This window comes from Chelmon rostratus, chromosome 23 (assembly GCF_017976325.1).
Source record: "Chelmon rostratus isolate fCheRos1 chromosome 23, fCheRos1.pri, whole genome shotgun sequence".
NCBI lineage: Eukaryota > Metazoa > Chordata > Actinopteri > Chaetodontiformes > Chaetodontidae > Chelmon > Chelmon rostratus.
In genome coordinates, this window is record NC_055680.1 from 6526563 (window position 1) to 6548118 (window position 21556).

General features: G+C 42.3%; 2 protein-coding genes and 1 non-coding gene across 3 annotated transcripts; all 3 read left to right on the plus strand.

Moving 5' to 3' along the window:
- Nucleotides 1–793: 793 nt before the first annotated feature.
- trnal-aag lies at nucleotides 794–875 on the plus strand. Its single transcript has one exon. It is a non-coding gene; the product is annotated as a tRNA-Leu (tRNA).
- Nucleotides 876–1426: 551 nt separating this feature from the next.
- On the plus strand, nucleotides 1427–12349 carry naa40 (N-alpha-acetyltransferase 40, NatD catalytic subunit). The gene is made up of 8 exons (XM_041965088.1): nucleotides 1427–1759; nucleotides 4649–4744; nucleotides 7089–7141; nucleotides 7359–7454; nucleotides 7857–8015; nucleotides 8356–8439; nucleotides 9496–9573; nucleotides 9819–12349. Exons 1-8 carry the CDS (start codon nucleotides 1754–1756, stop codon nucleotides 9964–9966), a joined length of 720 nt encoding a protein of 239 aa, XP_041821022.1. The 5' UTR covers nucleotides 1427–1753; the 3' UTR covers nucleotides 9967–12349.
- Nucleotides 12350–13738: 1389 nt separating this feature from the next.
- Nucleotides 13739–19038, plus strand: b3gat3 (beta-1,3-glucuronyltransferase 3 (glucuronosyltransferase I)). The gene is made up of 8 exons (XM_041964984.1): nucleotides 13739–13882; nucleotides 14295–14394; nucleotides 14871–15051; nucleotides 15181–15364; nucleotides 15514–15675; nucleotides 15822–15908; nucleotides 16487–16690; nucleotides 17048–19038. Exons 2-8 carry the CDS (start codon nucleotides 14301–14303, stop codon nucleotides 17144–17146), a joined length of 1011 nt encoding a protein of 336 aa, XP_041820918.1. The 5' UTR covers nucleotides 13739–13882; nucleotides 14295–14300; the 3' UTR covers nucleotides 17147–19038.
- The last annotated feature ends 2518 nt before the right edge of the window (nucleotides 19039–21556 follow it).

Here is a 21556-nt window from a genome sequence, read left to right on the forward strand (position 1 = left end):
ACTTTAAATAAAAAAACAAATGTAAATTACATTTCAGGCCTCCACATTGCAGGAAAATTGCTGAGGAAATTATCTTTGTGCGCTACAGCCATGGATAGAGTCTATGCAAATGGCTGATTACTTTACAAAGCCTTTACTCTTATCAACTACCCAATTGCATGACTCAAATTTTGTGACACGGCTTGGGCCACCTTCGATGGCTTGTCTCAAACAATTCGTATTAAAGTGAAAGTCAACCTTACATACAGTTCACAAGATATTTGTATGAGCAGCTCACTTTTGTTGTGTGTATTTGTGTCTCTGAGTGGTAGTCTTGGAGCTGCCCCCTCGCCCAAGTTTTAACATGTTGTTGTGTAGTTGACAGGGACATGAGATTTACGAAGAGTAAATCATGTGAGACAAATCATATTGAATTAAGAATATTGATATTTTAATGAAATGTAATACATAGCTGACTGCTAACAGGCTGAAATGGGTTCCAAATGTCACTGAGCTTGTTGTAATTAAATCATTGTAATTGTGTTACATATAATATGTTGCCCACCCAACTGCCTGCAGTGCTGTTTCTTATTATAATGGATTTATAACAATATTTTAAACATGATTCTTTTATAGAATAAAATATGGAAATTACTGTTAAGGCCAAAGGTTATCCTCCTACAACGTGAAGTGTGGCGTACCGCTTGACCCTGTCCACTGTCGTCACTTTCCAAACAAGGAAACCATGTTCGCGCTAAACAAGTGGTGCTTTCAAATGTTGTCGGAATGATGTGTGAAAATCAAGCACTCACAGGGTAGCGTGGCCGAGCGGTCTAAGGCGCTGGATTAAGGCTCCAGTCTCTTCGGGGGCGTGGGTTCGAATCCCACCGCTGCCATGTAGTTTTACTATGAAGACGGGTGGCAAATCTGTCTGTGACGATCTCGTGTAAGATATATGTCCTGTTGCAGAATGTGCTACTGCCAACTGATAGTACCAAGTAAACTGCACTACTCTTGTTCTCAACATGCAGCCTATGGTGAGTACAGATTGGGAGTATTTGATTGTGACATTAAATACATTTATCTGATAATCCGTTCATTTTTTTCTTAATAACATTTTGAATGCAGGACTTTTATTTCTAATGGAGTATATATGGAGGTAAACAATATATTGTGGGAAAAGGATCTGGATACCTCATCCACCACTGCTCCAAGCTTTGACTTTGAAACACAAATGTTAAACGTCGAATTTGAATGCTTACCTTTTAAAAATCTCTAATTTTACAAAAATATGTACAGAAAGGTTATGCCCAGTCGATGATTGTAGTTTCTGCTCCGTTTTGGAGTGAAGTGCTCAGTTAAATACTTTAACTGTCCATTTGAGACTCACTAGGAGCTCAGAAATCGGAGCTCGTGAAGAGCACGTGAATGCAGCATAGTTGGACGACGGAGACGAGAGGAAAGAAAAGGGCAAGGAAGGGACCTGTAATAAATTCAGCCTCGCACTCTTGGCGCCAATCCGAGTTAAAGAGGAAAAAACAGCAGAAAATTAATTGACGTTTTCATCAAATTTTCGTCGAACCGCCGCTTCTCTCACAGCCATCGGTCGGTGCTGTAGCCAGCTAGCCTCGCTAGCACACTATCTATCATTGTCATATTAATCTGGCCCCGTTCTCTCTGTCTGTAGTCACGATACTAATAACTCAGCAACAGTAAAGCGCAGGGACAATAGAGGTGTGTTTCTCGAGGGGGATCGATAAGACACGGCTGCAACATGGGGGTGAGTTGTGTCTGTTTTACTTCATGTCTCGGTGCGAGGTGATACAATGAAAGGTGGATGTTTTGGGGCTCGCAAATGCGTGATGGTGAGTGGGGAGAAAGAAAGAAGGAAGGAGGGAGGAAGGGAAAGGAAGAGAGACCATGGTGGATGGATGCAACGTTCGTCAAAGGTGTTGGTTGGCACCGAGGCTGACTTGGCTGCGTTAGCAGTTTAGCTGCCTCCACATAGCATAGATAGCATAATAACGTTAGCCCACGCGTGTACACATCGCTATATATGGCGTTTTCGGCATTATTACCGTGTTGTCCTTGCCGCTGTGCACAGCTAACTTCCACTGATATGTGTCGTGCCATTGTTAGCGTGCTGGCTGCGTTAGCCACTCAGGAATGCCATATTTATGACGAGTGCTCTGCTATGCTAGCCGTTACTGCTAATCGTTTGTGTGTGTATGTGCGTGAGTGTGTACATTTTACGAACAAGCCGGATTGTTCTGTTTTAGCCCACATGGTTGTGATAAATTCAGGCTCGTTGGATGTGAATGATACACATCTCAGCACCGGCCAGGCCTGCACTCATGCTGGAAAGCTGAGAGAGTTGCCATAACTTTAGCCAGTCTCTGCAAGCAGACTTGAGTTTATCCTCCACTTTTCAGCCCAGATAAACCAATCCACGTGTTTCCACGGTCCCGGCTCAGTTTGCAGCCTCTCTGTGCTTGGTACAGAGTTAATGCTCTCAGCTAAAGTTGGCAATTCGGTGCATTCCTTCCCATAATTGTTCCCTCTTCCCTTCAGGTCTGGATCTAATGAAGGAATTCACCTAATTCAAAGTTGTTTCTCTCTTGCTATTGTTAGTCCTTAAAGCATCAATGCGCCATTTCTGCATTGTAAAAATGCCACTGAAAACCTGATTAACATGCTGTAAGATCATGGGCTTCCCAAGACAGAGCTGCAACTGATGAATATTTAATTATTGATTCATTTTGATTGGCTGATTCAGTTTTTCATTCGCAGTTTCCCAGAGCCCCATCAAATGTTTTCAGACAACTTTTTGTACAACCAAGGTCCAAAAACCCCAAATGTGTCTAATAGAATTATGTAAGACAGAGCAAAGCAGCAGATCCTTTCATTTGAGAGTCTGAAAAGGGAGAAAGTTCAGTCCTTGACTTAATGACTCAAATGATTAATTTATTATCACAATGTTGGCAGATCATTATCTGGGGTTAAAACATCCATCCTTTATAGTACCACTGCACAGGAGTTACCCCAGGAAATTGTGCCGCTAGACACCCTGAAATTAAATATATGCATCAAGCCACTTCTGCTAAGGCCGAGTGTTCATTTTCCCTATAAATTGTAGGTGTCTGTGATTAAAGACAGCTAATAATCGCTGTTTATGGCGGTGCGCCTTCATGGTTGGAAAAAAAACACTGCAGCTGCTGTGGTGTGTGTTCCCTCTGTTGCAAAGGGTTGATGCAGTCAGAGTAATTTGTGTGAATTATGGCTGCACCATTGCTGATACGAGCATTGGACGTCAAGCCAAGAGAAGGCTAAATTACGGTATCGGTATCAGAGAATTTTTCCAATATTATACTCCCACACAGAGCAATATGCAACATCAGCGATATAAACACTCCACTGTTTTTACACAGCAGTGACAAATGGTGATCATAAAAGCTACTGATCTGATTATGAATGCGTTTTTTTAAAGCTTGCTTTATAGACAGGATGATCATGTTGATCATAGTACTAAAATAGTTTTTCTATACAAGCGTAGCTGCTTGTTTCTTCTGCATGGCTGACCTTCATTTGTTTGTCTCACCTTCATGTTTTTGGTTCTCCTTGTTCTTAGGTTTGAGGTTTGTTCTGTTCTTGTCATTAAGCCTGTTTTCTTGTTAATCCATGTGAAAAAAATTGCTGCTGAACGTGACATCCACACACACAGAGAAACACAGAACATTGCTAGTATTATTATGTTTAAAGGTCGACAAGCACATACTAGGTGGATTTAAAAAAAACAAACAGAAAACAAGATGCTACATCCAGGTGTAACTAATTTTCCATTCATCTTTTATTCTGCCCCTTAAATTCAGCCTGAAGTTATGGCTCTAACAAGGACTATACAGTACATAAATGGTATTAACATTAGAGCAACATTCTCTCTTCTTTGATCAGGCTTCCTCAAAGAACTAAAAAAAAAAACAAAGAATAAGCTAATTAATGCGTTTGACATTTTTGTCTGTTGGCCAAAAGCGCCGTGTGGACCCTGCCCGGGCTGAGCTCTTTGATCTCTGCCACCAGGCCTCATGATGATATCTTGTTATCTGACAAGCTCCCGCTTTTGTACCAAAACGCTGCAATTCCTTTTCATGTTATAACAAGAGACTACACACGTGTTCGATCGATTTAGTTGAAGACGCGGTGAAGAATGGTATCACGTCTAATCCGCCGGCGAACACAATATATCATACTTAACAGCCCACAGTGGAGATCTAGATGAAAAGGATTAGTTCAAGTGTATAGTAGATCATATGAAATGGAGAAGGGAATTGATTAAGTGACAAAAAATGCAAAAGATTGTCAGTAAGTTAAATGAATAGATTCGACACTTCTTTGTTTCTTGTGGGCTAACAATTGAGGGTGAGGATTATGCAGTACAGACCTGATTATGTTTTATTTTTACTTTGTTACAGATATTAATGTGGTAGAGTCAGGAGTAGTGGGGAAGAATTTAATTTAATTCTTATGCATATGTTTGTTTCCCTTTTTCAATCTTCCTCTCTTCTGTATCATCCGTCGCATCTGTTCCTCTCTTCCTGCTTTTCACTTCTGCACGTCGACTACCGTCTGCACACATTCCTCCATTCATCCCTTCCTTATTTCCTGTGTTCAGAGGAAGTCCAACAGAGCAAAGGAGAAGAAAGCCCGGCGTCTGGAGGAGAGGGCGGCTATGGATGCCGTCTGCGCCAAGGTGGACGCAGCCAATAAGGTAACTTTGCAGATTGAGGATCAAGAAAGAGAGGCTGAGGTGTTAGCTGTTTGCTGCCTGCACAACAAGAAAGATACTTGCTTTTGTGTAGTTCCTGATAGCTGATAATGGCAATGCACAATCGAGACTGTTAAGTGCTTCACATAAAAACCTCCACCGCTTGGCCCTTAATGTGCAGGCTTTCCTGTGGATTCAGAGTGCATCGAGCACGGCCCTCAAGATCTCCATTGTGAACTGTGATTTTTCCCCATTTGTTAAACTATAGTAATAGACGTGGTTCCACATAATGACACCAAAAGCTGGAGATGCCCTCCAAATACACCCATAATTGATATTCACACAACAGAAGAAGCCATCTATGGTTCCATGTGTTTCTTAATACATAATTAATCAGCGTTATTAAGCCCTACCCATGTAGTGGAACACACAACAGGCAGCTCCTGTAGGTTAGAGGTGGGCTGGAGCATAAACCTTATTGAAGCCCGGAGGAGCTCACACACTTGCCTTGAGCTGAGCTGTAGCTGCTACGAACCAGCTCCGAGCAGGCCTGCCTGCTCTTATTACTTTTCTGTGTCACTTTGTCCCAAAATGGGGCACTCTGTTACACGCTGCTCTCCCTCTCCCGCCCCTTTCCACTGTTGATGTGCCAACAGAGAAGGAATGCAAGAAAGTCTCCCAAAGTAACAACATTTATTTTTGTTTGTGCTCTTGCCAACAGTAATGAATCTTGACTCGAAGTATTGTTTCAAATGAACAAATAGTGTATTCACTGCTTAAAAATCCCCCCATTAAAACCCAATCTGGTAGTTTCTTCTTGGCCGTAAAATGGAGGAAAGGTAAGGCTGTGTTCCTGAACAGGCCTACCGGGCACAGGCCCAGGGGCCTCAGGGGGTCAGCGGGTCCCTAAACAAGAGTCCCATTTGTCGCTGGAAAAGTCCAGTGGCTCGTTTATTCTGCTCCCTAAATATCTGCTGATACCAAATGTGGACTGGTTTTCATTTGTATGATATTTCCACTGTAATACAGCTGTGTAGTTCACATGTCTGTGCCCAGGGGCCCAGTGTCTCTATCTGTGCAATAAGAGGGGAATTCTTAATTTGAGATTATGTATACTCTTCAGTGCCAAGAAAAGATGATTTTGTGGGCGCTTAATACGAGTGACTAATGGCGTTATAACACTAACAGCCCTGCAATTTCCCTGCCTGTATTGGCCCCGTTTGGCCTATTTAGACTCCAGGGCTGTAGTTGAGCCTGAGGGATGCTGAAGTACGGTCACTTTTACAGTCTATTTTGGGAAGATTTACTGATTTCACAAGCAAAAGATTTATAGAGGTGCAACTATGAGCATTTTTCACATTATAAGACAAAAAGCGAATCATAAACATACAAACAAACAACAGTCCAAAACAAAACACACACTGGGATGATCAGTAAATCATGGCAAATTTGCCTGATTTAAAATGAAATATCCCACGTGGTACATATCATTATTATGAAAGATCTGTCTCGTTGGCTAAATAAGCCATTTCCCACTGCGTTTAACAATATTTGCAACAGCATTGGACGGTTTTTCTTAAGCCAGTACCTTTTTTGTAACGACCTTTTTAATTGCTGCCAGCAAGATCTTTAGGAGGCAGATATCATCTTCACTTTGCCCGTCAGGGATATGTTCAAGATAGCGGGATCTGAATGTTGTCCTAATAATAAAACCCAGGGTTCTTGAGATAATTGTTCCTACTTTCTTTTAGAATGACTGAATAGAGACAAGAGCAGAAAACCTGAGCATGAGCAACCATTATTTCTCCACATTCCCTCCAGCAGCACGACCACATTTTCATTAAAGATTAATCCGCCTGCTGTTTTAATGATGAATTGTTGTTGTCTGTAAAATGTCAGAAAACAGTAAAAATGGCCGCTTGAATTTCCCAGAGCCCATGGTGACATTTCCAGATATCTTCTTTTTCCCAACTAGCGATTCAAAACCCAAAGCTTTGTCGTTATTTTCATTTCAGACGAACTGATAATTCTTAGATTTGAGAGGCTAAACCAGCATATATTTGGATTTTTGGCAATTATCAAAAATGGCTGATTTATGCCGATGGACTAATCAAATGATCCACGGATTATCTCCGCTATACAGAAACAATCTTTTTAGAAGACGCTGTAAATCAAAATAGAGCCCCAGTGTCCTTTGAAATGTCTGCACAATGAATTTCCCTGAAGATAAAATAGCAGCGTGTCAACCGGGGACAGTGTAATAAGACTCGGACACGGAAGGGGAAAACACTTGATGCTTCTGTGTTTTGAGAGTCTCTTTAGCTAATTTTTCCCCTTCTCCTCACAGCTTGACGACCCACTGGCTGCCTTCCCAGCCTTCAAAAAGTACGACAGAAATGGGTATGTGTTGCTTTGTACGCCTACAAAGGACTTATTCACTGTTTCATGAAATACACACTTGTTTCTATATGGAGAGAGTTGGTCTGCTGAGGGAATTTACGACTGCTCTTCTCTTTGTCTTTGAGTTTGCTACAGCATGGACACACACACACAAACACACACTCATGCACACACATTCCTGAGGTTATTGACCCTGTTTGCGTGTCTTCTCGTCCAGGCTGAACCTGCAGATAGAGTGTAAGAGAGTGACCTCCCTCAACCCGCTGTCTGTGGAGTGGGCCTTCGAACTCACCAGAGCCAACATGCAGACCCTGTAAGACACTGTGGTTCAGGAACATAATGATGAATGGACAGGCTCACGTAGATATGAAGGGTAGATGGAAGCTGTGGAAGAAGTGCAGAGAATCAGACAGTGACATGAAGCAGCTACAGAGTGAGATGTGGACCAGGGTGTTTCCACACGGCCGAGACCGTACACACTGCAGAGGAGACGCAGGCAGAGAAATTACTACAATTTATCTTCTCCCACTTTGCCTGACTCTGAGCAGCATTCAATTTAACAAATGGCAGCCAGTCAGTCGAAACTGAATTAGTTCCATTTAGAAAACGTGTCCTTTCTGAGCGGCGCCGCCAGAGCGGGCTGACGATGGGGGAGAGACGCGAGGGTAAAATTAGCACGTCGGAGTCGACCCATTTTCTTCTCGCTGTGCCGCAGGTATGAGCAGAGCGAGTGGGGCTGGAAGGAGAGGGAAAAGAGGGAGGAGATGAACGACGAGAGGGCATGGTACCTGCTGGCCCGCGACGGCGACTCCGCCCCCGTGGCCTTCTCTCACTTCCGATTCGACGTGGAGTGTGGGGAGGAGGTTTTATATTGGTAAGGCCCACGAGTATGTGGATTGAAGTTCCAGCAGCAGCTTTTTTCCTTTTTTTATTGAGGTTCTGGCAGCAAATAGATACTTCAGTTCCAAATCCATACAGAACCACATTTATCAGTTATGCTGGAGTCAGTTCCAGTCTTGATAATTAGGTAGGATGGAGTCCAGTCCAGAGGTGTCCAAGACTGGTTTTCATATGCTGATAAATTCCTCGACATTGTCATGAAGGGTGTCGGTCGGCTTTTCCAGAGGGAGAGAAAGTTGGAGAACTTTCTATTTTTGTTTTTGTTTTTTTACTCTATGCCCGCTCTGGTCTAACTTGTTGTCTTGACTCTGCAGCTATGAGGTGCAGTTAGAGAGCAGAGTGCGGAGGAAAGGACTCGGCAAGTTCCTCATCCAGATACTACAGCTCATTGCTAACAGGTAAAACCTACAGCTACAGTCATGGCTGTGTGAGATTCAGATGCTTTTCAAATGTGGATGAATAACCAAGTGAATGTGGATTAATGGCTTTATTCTCTATTAAAGGATAACTTTTGTTTTTTACAACCTGGACCTTATTTGTAGCATTAAATATGACCATTTACTCACCCAGACAACTTTGGTGGCATTTGGAGTCGTTTTGAAGAAATTAGCCCCAGAGGAGCGGCGCATATATCCGTATAATGCGAGTACTCGGGGCATCCATGCGCAGCCTCTATATAACGCATAATCTGCGCCGAAACTCATTCATATTCCAATATTTTGTTATGGTATGCTGGTGCTATTCCCCTCTGAGCCCGTGGTGGCATGTTATCAACATCCAGGGTCTCTAGACAACTACCTCTGATGCAGATGATGTCATTACCGAACGCCGGGCGCTGCGAGCAGCCAGCCACAACACGGCTGACTCTGCGGCGGTCGGCTACGAATACGCAATAACCAACCATAGCTGTGCCAAACTACAGCTAAACTAGCCGACCGCCAGCTCAGAGGGGAATAGCACCAGCATATCATAACTAAATATTGTAATATGAACGAGTTTTCATGCGTTTATAGAGGCTGCGCATGGATGCCCCGAGTACTCGCATTATACGGATATACGCGCCGCTCCTCTGGGGCTAATTTCTTCAAAACGACTCCAAATGCCACCAAAGTTGTCTGGGAGGGTAAATGGTCGTATTTAATGCTACAAATAAGGTCCAGGTTGCAAAAAACGAAAGTTATCCTTTAATAGCTGTTAAAAAGATAATTGTGCGTCTCATAATTAGACATTTGTGTCCTGTACTACAAGATTGATACATGATAGTGTTGAGCTTGTAAGATTGACAAGTATACAGATGTAAACAGTGCATGATGTAGAATATTTTAAAAAAAAAAAAGACTTTGCAAAAGTTTTTATGAGAAAGGAAATGCAATCAAGGAAATGCACAATGAGTTTTGGTGAAATGTGAGTAAATATGGTTGTTTGTTCTCTGCTCTCCTGCTCTTCCTGTCCAGTACACAGATGAAGAAAGTGATGTTGACAGTTTTCAAACACAACCACGGGGCTTACCAGTTCTTCAGAGAAGCTTTACAGTGAGTGAACCAGCTCCACGAAGGCTGTGTTTTGTGAATATGTGGAAATGGAGAGTTTAATGTTGGAATATAATTTGTTTCTGTAACGCTGAAGCCTGTTCCTGCAAACAGGCTGATCCAAAGTGAAGACAGTTTCTGCAGAAGCATAAAGAAAAGAGGACAAACACAAGGGTCACTGTAATCTAATGTACAGATATACAACTAACTGACCCCCTCTCTGCCACGCCCCCCCCCCCCATATTTAGGTTTGAGATCGATGAGACTTCGCCAAGCATGTCCGGTTGCTGCGGCGACGACTGCTCTTACGAGATCCTCAGCCGGCGAACCAAACACGGCGAGGCCTCGGCGGGACACACCCACGGGGGCGGCCACTGCGGGGGCTGCTGCCACTGATCCGCTTCAGTTACACCTTTTATGATTGGTTATAAAAGCCAACAACTTTCATGGCTGTGTGTGAAAGCTTGAGCTGCCTGCTACTCTGCGAGCATTTTGAGTTTGAACGGCTGTAGATGAACCGGTGGTGGAATACCTGGCTACAGATATTGATGTCGCAATATGGAGTGAGATTTATGTGTTGTTTTTTTTTTTTTTGTGTGCGTGTGTGTTCCTGCTGCAAAAGCAGTATGCAGTGTGAGCTTTCACACATAGCTCCTTTTATTTTTTCTTCTTTCCTACTTCTCGGTTCAACGTCCAAGCCATCTTTCCTCATTCTCTTATCCCTGTTAATGATGACAGTTAGTACTTCTCAGTCACGAACAAACTAAAGCATTGCTGACACTCCACGCCGCCACTGCAATGAACCTCATCCCATCCTGCTCTCATCTCCTAACGTGCTGTACTGCATCGAATCACCGTGCGGCGCTTGTCAGACTTTGGCTCTGGGCCTCAGAGTGTTTGCTGGCCTGAAGCTGTACTATCAACTCTTCAGGACCTCGCGCTGAGACCGCCAGCTTGTCTCACTGAACGCGGGTCCTTGGATTAGCTGAACATTTACTCACATTCGGGTCCCAGAACAGGCCGAGAAGCGCCGCCGTACTGTAATATCACCTGTTGTGTTGCAAGTTATGTGCATGTGTGGCTTTGTTTTGAACCACCTCGGCCCATTATGCTACTGTTAGAAGATTACAGCACACTATTAGCGCCACCCATCTTCTGTATTCACATCACACCTAAATACATAGAGGTCTCCCCTGCTTTTCATTTTTCTAGCTCATGAGACAAGGTTGCCTTTTTCTTGATAATGCTTCTTTTTTTTTTTTGTCCCAGTGAAATGAGTGAATTTTTTTAAATTGGGAACGCGACCCAGAATATTCCCAGTATGACCCCTTTGCTCATTCAGATGTTCAACTTTACTTTAGCCATATTTCCTTTATCAGAGGTACACGTCGCCAGCTGAATCTGTTTTCTGCTTCACTGAAGTAAAAGAGGGTCTTTTAGCTCATGAAATCATTCACGCTCATTTTCACGCTTTCTACCCACCATCTTTTTCTTGTTTCCATGCTCACTGATAGAAACGGGAGGTTCACCTCCCCACAATGTGTGTTCCCAGACTCCTGATCAGTAAAGTCGCATCCTCCTTTCCTTCCTCCTGTGCTTTATGCCTCCATTCTCCCTCCATGTCGTTTGTGTAACTGTATTACTCCTGCTGGCCTCTTTGTTTCCAAGAGGTGTTAATGATAAACAAGTTGATGTTGCCGCTACCTTTAGCTGTATTTAAAAAAAAACAAAACAAAACAACTAAAACCATCCTTCATCCCTTCTCTTACATTCTCTGTTAGCATGTGCAAATCATATTGATTTAACATGGATTAGGATCGGTAGAAGTCACCTCTTCGTTATGTGGCCGTTTGAAGCTGATGAATGTTATTAACGCGGAGGAAGGAACATATACTGGATGTACGGATGAAGTAATGGCAGAGCACTGAAGGTGTTTTATTTTTTTTTTCTTACTCGTTGTCCTCGTCAACTGTTTTCCCAGCCCACCATCATTAGTTTGCATGACAACATTGTGAAATGCTTAACAAAAGTCGTCGTGTAAATCAGGATTACACAGCAGCTTCTGAACTTTAGCATCACTGTTTGAACACTGGTCTGAAATCCTCACGTGGATCTAATAGCGTGAATTTGAATTTCAGTACTGCGCAGCCAAGATGCTCCATGTAGGATTTTTGACACCACGTTACTTGTCAACCTAGAAAGGCTGCTGTAACCATTTCAATTTTATGATTCCACATCTGTTTTGTACAAAACCTTCAGGGTATTTTTGGACCGTTCGTGTCAGCTGGTTTAGAAGCCCTGTCTAGAAACCACCATAAAACCCTTTAATTCCAGGACTGCAGTCAGTTTGTACAGATTTTACACATGGGCTGGAGGAGTAAAAAGACATTACACTATTGTGGACGTAGAGATTCCTCTGTCTAGTCGGTCTGTGAGGGGCTTCAATTGGTACGTTTTGAACTGTTTTTTTAAAGCACGTCATATCAAGGCTCAACTTGACATTTCATGCAGATTAATACCTGGTCAAAATATGTGAAACGGGAGACTGAAATGTGAACACACGTTCTTAGAAACACCTGAATACTAAAATGATCTGTGTTGAACAAGAACAAAATGTTATTTATCACCAAAAAAAAGAAAAAGAAAAAAAAAACCCTTTTGGATGACAAAGTCCAGATCCTGGGGTGAAAGTTTCTGGCTGTTTCCAGACTGAGTAGAGAAAAAACAAAACAAAAAAACAGCATTGGAGACAACATATTGGTGTCTCACACTACTTTTATCATGAACAACAAAAAGAATTAAACAACATATTGCTTGTTTTAGTGCTAGACTTCCTTCTGATAAGTACAGTGAAACAGTTTTTGTACTGCATAGGTTCCAGTAAAAAGAGGATGTTGTACATAGTGGTAGTATATCAACCGACTGACAGTCTCTCTCTCAGGTTAATCAAACATAATCAAACCTCATCTGTTTCGCAGCCATGTTGTTCATGAGCTGTTCGCTGGATTGAATTGGCCACAGCTCTGACCTAGAGTCAGTTTTTGTTTGTCTGTCATGCTGTAGTATTTGAAGAAAGTGATCTGAAGAACCTAATCTAAAATTCTACTTTTGACACAACTGGCGAAGTGACAACACTGATTTTTGTTCTTATGATGCGCTGCAGTCAAAAATAAATGTGAAACAATGTTTAAACTGACCCTAGATCAGTCCCTATGTGTTGCATTCAATCCAGACAGGTGGGCTGTCTTTAAAAAAAGCTCACTGGGAGAAAAAAAAAATGCTTTTGTGAAAATATCTTTAGTTCAAAAATGAGCTGAATCTTAACCAGTTTATTTTAAGTCAGTGAGTGCTTTTATTTTAGAAAATTGTTACATACCCTCACAACATCACAGATCCTTCTTAGTCTTTATATATATATATATATATATATATATATATATATATATATATATATATATATATACAAAAGCTGTTGTGGATCCATGTTCATTTCTTGGCCTTTTACAGGTAAAACACTTTTTTAAACATGATGTTAAAGGAAAAAACTCCATGTTTGAGAGTGAGTGTTTCAGTCCTGTCTGTAAACGACAATGAAAGGGAAAACTAAGTCATTATGCCTTGTCAGTGTTTTATTTGTATGTTACAAATAAAGGAAAGTTGTTTGACTTTTCAGGGGATGCCCTTTTGTTTTATTTTTTTCTTTTCAACGGACTAAACAGGAATATGTGAAAGCCCATTTCTGCCTGGAAAATAGTATTAATGCAGTCAGTTAAGCGACACTAAACACTGAGTCAAATATTTGACTTAAGTAAAAATTATGAGCTAGTAAGTTATAATTTGGTTAAAATCGAGAGATGAGAAAATTTTTGACTTAGGATCTGAACTTTATAGCATGGCATAATTTTGTCTTAGCATTTTTTCATACCTATCTTTTCTCGGCAGAAATTGGCCTCGACAGTAATTACTTATGTTTTCATGCGTTGAACAAGGGGAAACATTCCCTATCTTTTAATTCACCCTTTGCAGGGCACGAACAGTATCACATTAGCCAATGTTTTTGAAAAACTCGTTATTGTGTCTGACTCGTGTGGAACTATCAGTGATGATACACGTTCTGAGGGAACTTCTTACTGTGTTACACTGAAACCGGAAGTTGTTGGTACATTGCTGCAAAAAATGTCCTAGCTAAACCGAATGAATGGATGTTCTGATGCACTGAGGTACCTTTGCTCCCATCTGTCCAAGATGACATGAACCTTTAAGCTCATAACTGAACTCCACCAGTACGATCTTCCACGATTTTCGGCCTCTGGTAAGGGCACAACAATGATAATCGAGCTATTTTCTGTTAAAACAAATTGTCATGCTAACATAGCTTAGCTTACACTGAATTCAGCAAGTTCACTGCATATTAATATTAGCCGACCTTCTTAGGAATAGCGTACGCAAACCCATCCTGAGCTTTGACGTTTTACGCCTTTCTTTACATAATTCAAAGTTAAATTTGCGGAATGGGAATGCAAACCTTTTTAGCTATTTAGCCAGCTAGCATAAATTTAGAGTGCCAAATGAGAAACTGAATTTTGGCACATGAAGCACAGCTGAACAGCTTCAGGTCCTCATTTACAAACCCCGCAGCCAACAGAGAAAATTTAACTGAAGTTTAAAGAATGAAAAGTAAATAGCAAACAATAATGTTTTTTTTCCACATATTTCCTGGACAGGGTACCATGGCAACGAGGATGAAGCTGAAGCTGAAGACTGTGTTTGTGCTCTACTTCATGGTCTCCCTCCTGGGCCTCGTCTATGCACTGATGCAGCTTGGTAAGTGGTCACCATGCAGTCTCAATCCAGACTTGATCCATCAGTATAAGATGTGCCCGTTAATACACAAGTTAGTGTGGCAGTGGTGAGAAATAAGTTTAAAAGTGAGAAGACTCGACTGAGCTGAATAAAATTCATAGAAGATAACTTCCTGTTCTGTGAGTGTCATTAGAAATAAATACTCACTACATGAAAAAACCCTTGTAGTCGTTATTTCTCTGCCAAACGTACTGTGATGTGCTACAGACAGCCATTACTCAGTCCTAACATACAATAAAAATGTTTAGGATAAAAACTTGATAAAATATTATTTCCATTGAGGACCTGATCTGAATTTTGGCATGATGGGTCAGCAAATACACAAAGCAAAACAATCAAACAAAACAACATTTATGTATCTATGTTGTACAGGCAGGGAAATCCCTGTTTGTTTTTGTACATTAAACTGTCTTATCTTGTGCCCTTACACTTTGTAGGTCAGCGCTGCGACTGCACAGAACACGACATGCCCAAAGATCGTATAATATCTCGGCTGCGGGGGGAAATGCATCGTCTCCAGGAGCAGATGAGGAAGTCGGAGGCGACCAAACAACCCCAAAAGCAGGCAGCCAAGCCCTCCCTTCCCACCATCTTTGTCATTACCCCGACATACGCAAGGTAGCCAAGGAGGTGGATTTACTCACCAAATTTCCTGCTCACTTGCCTACTTCATCTCGCCCCCCTCTGTCACTTTCCATGCCCGTTTCACACATGGACACACCACCCCTCTGATTTGTGTCTGCACAGGCTGGTGCAGAAGGCTGAGCTGACTCGTCTGTCCCAGACCTTCCTCCATGTTCCTCAGCTGCACTGGATCGTGGTGGAAGACTCGCCACACAAGACGCCACTGGTGACTGACCTCCTGTTGAAGAGCGGCCTGACCTACACACACCTACACATGCCCACCGCCAAGGACCGCAAACTGCAGGAGGTGGGCAGATACCTCAGGCACAAATCCCATCAGTCTTTGCTGTTTTTGTGCAGATTTTTGCAATTTAGCATTCAGTATTTTTCCTCAGTTAAGTACGAACAATAGAGTATTTCTCAACCTCCAGTCTGAATGCTCACTCTCCACCTCAGGGTGACCCCAGCTGGCTGAAGCCTCGCGGTGTCGAGCAGAGGAACGAGGGTCTACGTTGGCTCAGAGAGGACAGAAGGGCGCAGCCGGGGGGAGACAACCAGCAAGGAGTGGTTTACTTCGCTGACGACGATAACACATACAGCTTGCAGATATTCGAAGAGGTGGGTGTTGGAGCGTTTATTATTACGATCCTCAGCAGTGGGCCGGTGTTGTACTGATGTCGACAAAGTCTACAGCTGCAGAAGCGTCTGTTTTAAATGTGCCATGGTTGAACAAGAAAAGCAAATGCCCTCTTGTCTTGTCTCAGATGAGGAGTACCCAGCGAGTATCAGTGTGGCCGGTGGGGCTGGTTGGAGGGATGAAATATGAGAGGCCCGTGGTTGAAGGTGGAAAGGTAGGTGCCTTTTCTGTTCTGGTTTGTCAACTGTGGAACTAAAGGAACAAGTCCAAGATGATTTGCCTGACCAAAAAAAAACATGAAAGCACAAACAGTAATGTGTTACTAAAGATAAATATAATGAAGTCCACTTACTATCTTTTCGAAGAGCTTTCAACCTCATCTCACAGTCTTCTTCAAGAGATGACGTTCGAGAGACATGTGAGTGAACTCACTTGTCATAAAGTCTGGATCTTCGGTCATAGTAACGGAGCAAACTTCATCTGCTGAGACAGACTGTGAGATATGGATGAAAATGAAAATACATGCATCGTTTTCTTATATCTTGACCATTAAAACAAATATAAGAGTACATTCAAAAACTTTTTTCCTCTGATTTTTACCGCTCATATTTGTTGAAACTGATACCAATCTCTATCGTGAAAACACCAGTACAGCATTTTAAAGCTGACATTTGCCGGATCATATAATTTCAACAGTTCTTCTCTCATAAAGCCCTAAAAATTGATTTTAATGTCTAAAAAAGTATTACCAATACAGAATATTGTATTTGTGTTTTTGCTGATTTTTCTAAGGTGGTTCGCTTCCATACTGGCTGGCGTCCCAGTCGCCCCTTCCCAATGGATATGGCCGGCTTCGCCGTGTCCCTGAGACTGGTCCTTGCCAATCCAGAGGCTCGTTTTGATGGAGAGGCACCGATGGGGTTCCTGGAAAGCAGCTTCCTTCAGGGATTGGTTACCATGGATGAACTGGAGCCCAAAGCTGACAACTGCTCTAAAGTACGAGTGTGTGTGGAGGACTGCAGAGAATAGGGGAAAGATGTCTAAGCTGGAATAAAGAGCCTTTGTCAGTTGTCATATGTTAGAGCAGATTCTGTAGTTTAACAACACAGAGTGTGAAAATGATTTTGTGTATCAGAGAAAAGGAAAAGAGATTTTTGAGAGGGAGGTGGAATTTGAGGAGCCTTCTTTTTATTTTAGATATACTTACTAGTCGCAGTATATTTTTAAGCTGAATGTTGTATTTTTAAGTCCATTCATTGTGTGTGTGTGTGTGTGTGTGTGTGTGTGTGTGTGTGTGTCTGTCTGTCTGTCTGTCTGTCTGTCTGTCTGTCTGTCTGTGTTTGTGTTTTGTAGGTGCTGGTGTGGCACACACGGACAGAGAAGCCGAAGATGAAGAGAGAGGAGGCTCTGCAGGCTCAGGGACTGGGTTCAGACCCTGCAGTGGAGGTCTGAGGAACTCACACACACACACACACACACACACACACTCACTCACACACATTCACACACACACATTGTAAAGCGTACTCTGCTGTTTAATGCTGCATATGTAACTCTGCATTGTAAATACTGTAAAACAGAAAGCTATCAGTTTGGATTGACATTTAAATTGAACTGTCTGTTCTTTTGTGTCAGGTAGTAAATGTATGTATGTGTGTGTGTACATATTGAGTGAGTGTTGTTAAAGCTGTTGACTGTATGTCGGTGTACGTGTCAGGGTTTGCTTTGGCTTTAGTGAGTGTAGTTGTCTTTGTCCAGCAGTACAGTGGATGAGGACTGTGGAGTTTAAACAGTTGCCTGATGGGGGCGCCAGTTTCTCATTTTGCAAAGCCATGCTGCTGCACCACAGCACGCTCAGCTGTAAGCTGGAGGAACAATGCATTTTATTACAGACGTCCATGCTTGCATCATTTGTAGGGTTTCACATGTGAACTTGTGCTCAGTGGAAATCCTGCAGTATTACTCATTCCTGTCAGCAGTTAGATATTTAGAGCTGTCTGTCTTTGTTTACTCTGCGGGTTGGATCTGATCTGCAGCTTCTTCACTGATTCCTGACCAAGATACTATTGCAACGGAGCACTTTATTCATGCATGGCTTCTATTTTTGCGTGATTAGTGTCCGTAACTCCGGATTCTGGCATATAGATGTTCCGTTTTCTTTGTCATCATCATGGGCATGATAATAATCTCTATACAACCTGTCTAATTAAAACGTCTGCAATTGCTGTCAGCATAATAGTATTGTGAAGCAAAGGTAGTGCTAAGGAGCATTTTAAACAAGAGCCACACAACTCTCCAATTAATGAAAAAATATGCTAAGCTGTGCAACACAGAAATAAATAAATACAGGGACTCTGTGGTTCCACTCCCACCGTAGCTTCAGTGTTCAGCTCACAGTATGTAGAGTAATTTCTGCCGCTTGGGGTCTCTCAATCAAAACAATGAAAACAAAGGCGTAGCTTGATGATGTTGTGGAGTAGCGTGGGATCATGGGAGTTCTTTCACGGACGAGGTAATGTTTTATTCCTGTTAAGTGTTGTCACGTTTGCTGACTTCCTTCCTCGCTCTCTGATGTATCATCTGGTGTTTCCTGTGTTTCCCCACAAGTTATAGCTACCAGAGGGAGTAAAGGGGACGTGAAGGCATTGCCAGGCAACCAAATAAAGCGAGTCACCAATAAAATTGCACATTTCTCTGGGGCACAGCTCAACAAAATATATAACATAGGTCTAGTTGTTTTTAGACATTTTACTGCAGAAATGCTACATATTATACCTTTAAAGCTCAGCGGTCAAAGGCTGGTTTTCAGTAGTGTCATAGCACAACAACAACTAGTTCTAGCCAGCATTTTAACGTGTATATTTTTAGTGATGCTTTTTAAAATCATAAGGAATCTGTTTAGATGCCCTGAACGAGGGAACAACACACTACTGACGCTCATATAAATTATGCAATAAACAGGCACAAAGCACGCTGTTCATGTTACATTTTCACACTCTGATGACAAGAAAAAGACTTGAATTTGCCTCAAAAGGCAGGAAATCACTGGTACTTTACAGTAGCAGTATTTCAAGTGTATATTTGAAGTCTCAAATATGAACTGAACTGCTCGAGCTGTGGTCGATTATCTTCTGTGACACCCTCAAGAAGTTGGAAGATTAAAGAGCAAAATAACATTATAGCTCCTCAGCTCCTGTTGTATGATACTGTAAAAACAAGCTAGTGCCTGCGTAAGTGTAATTAGTGCCTGTAAGTCAATTCTCTACTGGTGTGTAATGTATTTATTACTGTAATACTGTTCTTTACTTTGTACAATGTGATGATGTCTGTCCTTGGCCTCGAAAATAAACCTAGATAATGTAAAACATGTTTTGTCATTGCATTTGGTCTTTTTTTGTGTGTGTTTTGGGAGGAATTTGCACACAGTGGAACAGCTCTGGTGGAAAAAGAGAAGATGAAGTGTTGTTCAGTTCATGTCTTGTAGTTGTATTTGCAGTAGTTTATTGTGTCACTTCCCTCTGGGGGTATGTACCCATGCAGACTGCTTTGTTTTTACTTGCCCAGGTTCGGAGAAAGCCGTGAAATAAACTTCCGGTTGGGCCGGGTTTACTAGGTGTGGCGACGTTTTCAGAAACTTGGGATTAAATCGTGAGTGGACTGATCCCACAGGCCTGCTGAGAAAAACAAAGACTGTGGTGATCTGCAAACATTTGGTCCAAAATGAGTCTGAAAATAAAGAATAAAGCTAACTCACAGTCTGACCTTTCCTGTCTCCACCACTGCAGATGAAATGTGTCCATCCGCAGTTAGGTTTGCCTCTCAGCGTTGGCTGCAGGTTCCTTCCTCGTCTTTAAGGGCCTTTTTTTTTTCTCAGAACACATTATGGATTCTGTCTACCTGAAGAAACGCTGACTTGACGAAGTCGCTGAATGACTGTCTCGGCCGTCTGCTTCACGTGCTTCATTTGAAACGCAGCCAGCAGCACATCTGTTCTCTGAGTGTGTCAGGTAATACTTAACAGTGTCACACTTCACGAACTGTCTGTGACTGTCAACACTTATGTCCGTCACTTGATGTTCCAGGTACAGTAAGTTCAAGATCAGTGCTCAAGTACTGCACAATTTAGAGGGACCCATGCTTGAGTATTTCCATTTTGAGATATTTTTTGCTTTCTATGACATTCCAAAAGGAAATAATATTTTATTTAATCTACGTTTATTTGACAGCTTTATCCACTAGTTTATTTTCAAATTAACATTTTAACATGTTACAGTGAGTTTATAGAAATTCAATTTGTTTCAGATTAAGCCAGCGGGTGGTCTGCTTTGGCCACATTGTCCTGTCTCATGTTTCTAAATTGTTGATGGGATATTTCCCCTTCAAACGTTTCACATGGTTTCATTTGAGTAGTTTTTAGAACCCCAAAAAGATCAAATGACCCAGTACTTCACAAAAAAGATTCAAGTCCAAAATATCAACAGAAATGTGCATTTCAGAACTTTCTTTGCTCCGCCATTAATCATCTCGCGACCCCTCGGACTTATTTTGTGACGCTTCACAGGGGCCTGTCTCCTAGCTTGGGAACCACAGGACTGAACTAGCAAACTTAGCTCCACAACTTAGCGCAGACAAACTCTCCACCTTGAGCGGATGAACGTGGAAACAGCCTCCCACTGTCAGACTCTGCACACACAACTTTCTGCAGACTGAAGCTCAAACATTCAACTGTAGGAACAAGAGGAAAAACACATTTATAAGCAGAGGCGGGCTCTAAAGTTTCCCTTTGCTTATAATACTCATCACTTTTACTTATGTAATACTATAAATGAAATGCACCCATACAGATATTGTGGCACTTTTACTTTAAGATCTGCGTACTTTTTCCACTGCTGGTTCTAGCAACCTCTCTAATTCTGTGCTTTGGATTTTTGTTTGCCACACTAATCATCCAACCGCACTACCAAACCCCTAACTTGTCCCTGCTTGACTGTGACCATGGCAACCTGCTCCCGGCGTCCGGCACCGTCATCAGTGATTACCCGCGTGGGCGGGGATCCTCTAACCTCAACGCAGCTGAGGTCTTTACAGGCCGGTGTGATTGACGGCCGTTACGCCCTCGCCTGCTTGTTGACTGTATATGGAGTGTCAGGGGGCCGTGAGTCCACCTCATCACCCAACACACACTCACACAGGGCTTGTGAGATGAAGGTGCACCGGGAGATGAGTAAGAGGAGCTGAAGTCACCGAGCCGGACGCACACCATCTTTTGATGCACCATGATTCACTCACAGACGCATGCATACACCTGCAGAACAGACAACTTGTAGAAGTAGTTTAATCACTGTAACCTTTATACTGTCATTATCTGCACCGTCATGCTTTCACCCTTGAAAATCACGGCCTATTTAATATGTTTGTCTCTGTGGCTGTGTTTTCCTAACATTTGTGTGTCCTCACGCAGTATGCATGTGTGTGCATGTATGAGAAGGTGTGTGAGTACTGTACATCCTGAAGTTGACCTGAAAAAAACGGGAATGCAAATAGTTACCAAACACACACACACACAGAGCAGAGCAGCTCCCACTCCCTGTCCCACCCAGACACAGTGTTTACCATCCAAACAGCGAGATCATTCAGTGGCCAAGCTCATTCATTTTATTTTCATGCACGCATACTTTCCATTTGGACACGCCAGCTTATCAGTAAAGAGCAGTATTATGGACACATGTGTGGATATGAAGGCAAATGACCTTATGTCAGAGGCAGCTGTTTTGAACTGGTCACATTGTGCCTCAAACCAAAACACAGTTTTTAATTCCGTAAATGATATTAATTTTGTCATTTAATTGTGATTCATTATAA

Excerpts from the sequence above, each read along its gene's own strand:
- b3gat3 (XM_041964984.1), top strand. The coding sequence starts at position 14,301 with ATGGCAACGAGGATGAAGCTGAAGCTGAAGACTGTGTTTGTGCTCTAC. Across the intron at positions 15,052-15,180 it reads ATTACCCCGACATACGCAAG|GCTGGTGCAGAAGGCTGAGC; the intron begins GTAGCCAAGGAG and ends GTGTCTGCACAG. Across the intron at positions 16,691-17,047 it reads AAGCTGACAACTGCTCTAAA|GTGCTGGTGTGGCACACACG; the intron begins GTACGAGTGTGT and ends TGTGTTTTGTAG.
- naa40 (XM_041965088.1), top strand. Across the intron at positions 7,455-7,856 it reads AGAGCCAACATGCAGACCCT|GTATGAGCAGAGCGAGTGGG; the intron begins GTAAGACACTGT and ends GCTGTGCCGCAG. Across the intron at positions 9,574-9,818 it reads TTCTTCAGAGAAGCTTTACA|GTTTGAGATCGATGAGACTT; the intron begins GTGAGTGAACCA and ends CCCCATATTTAG.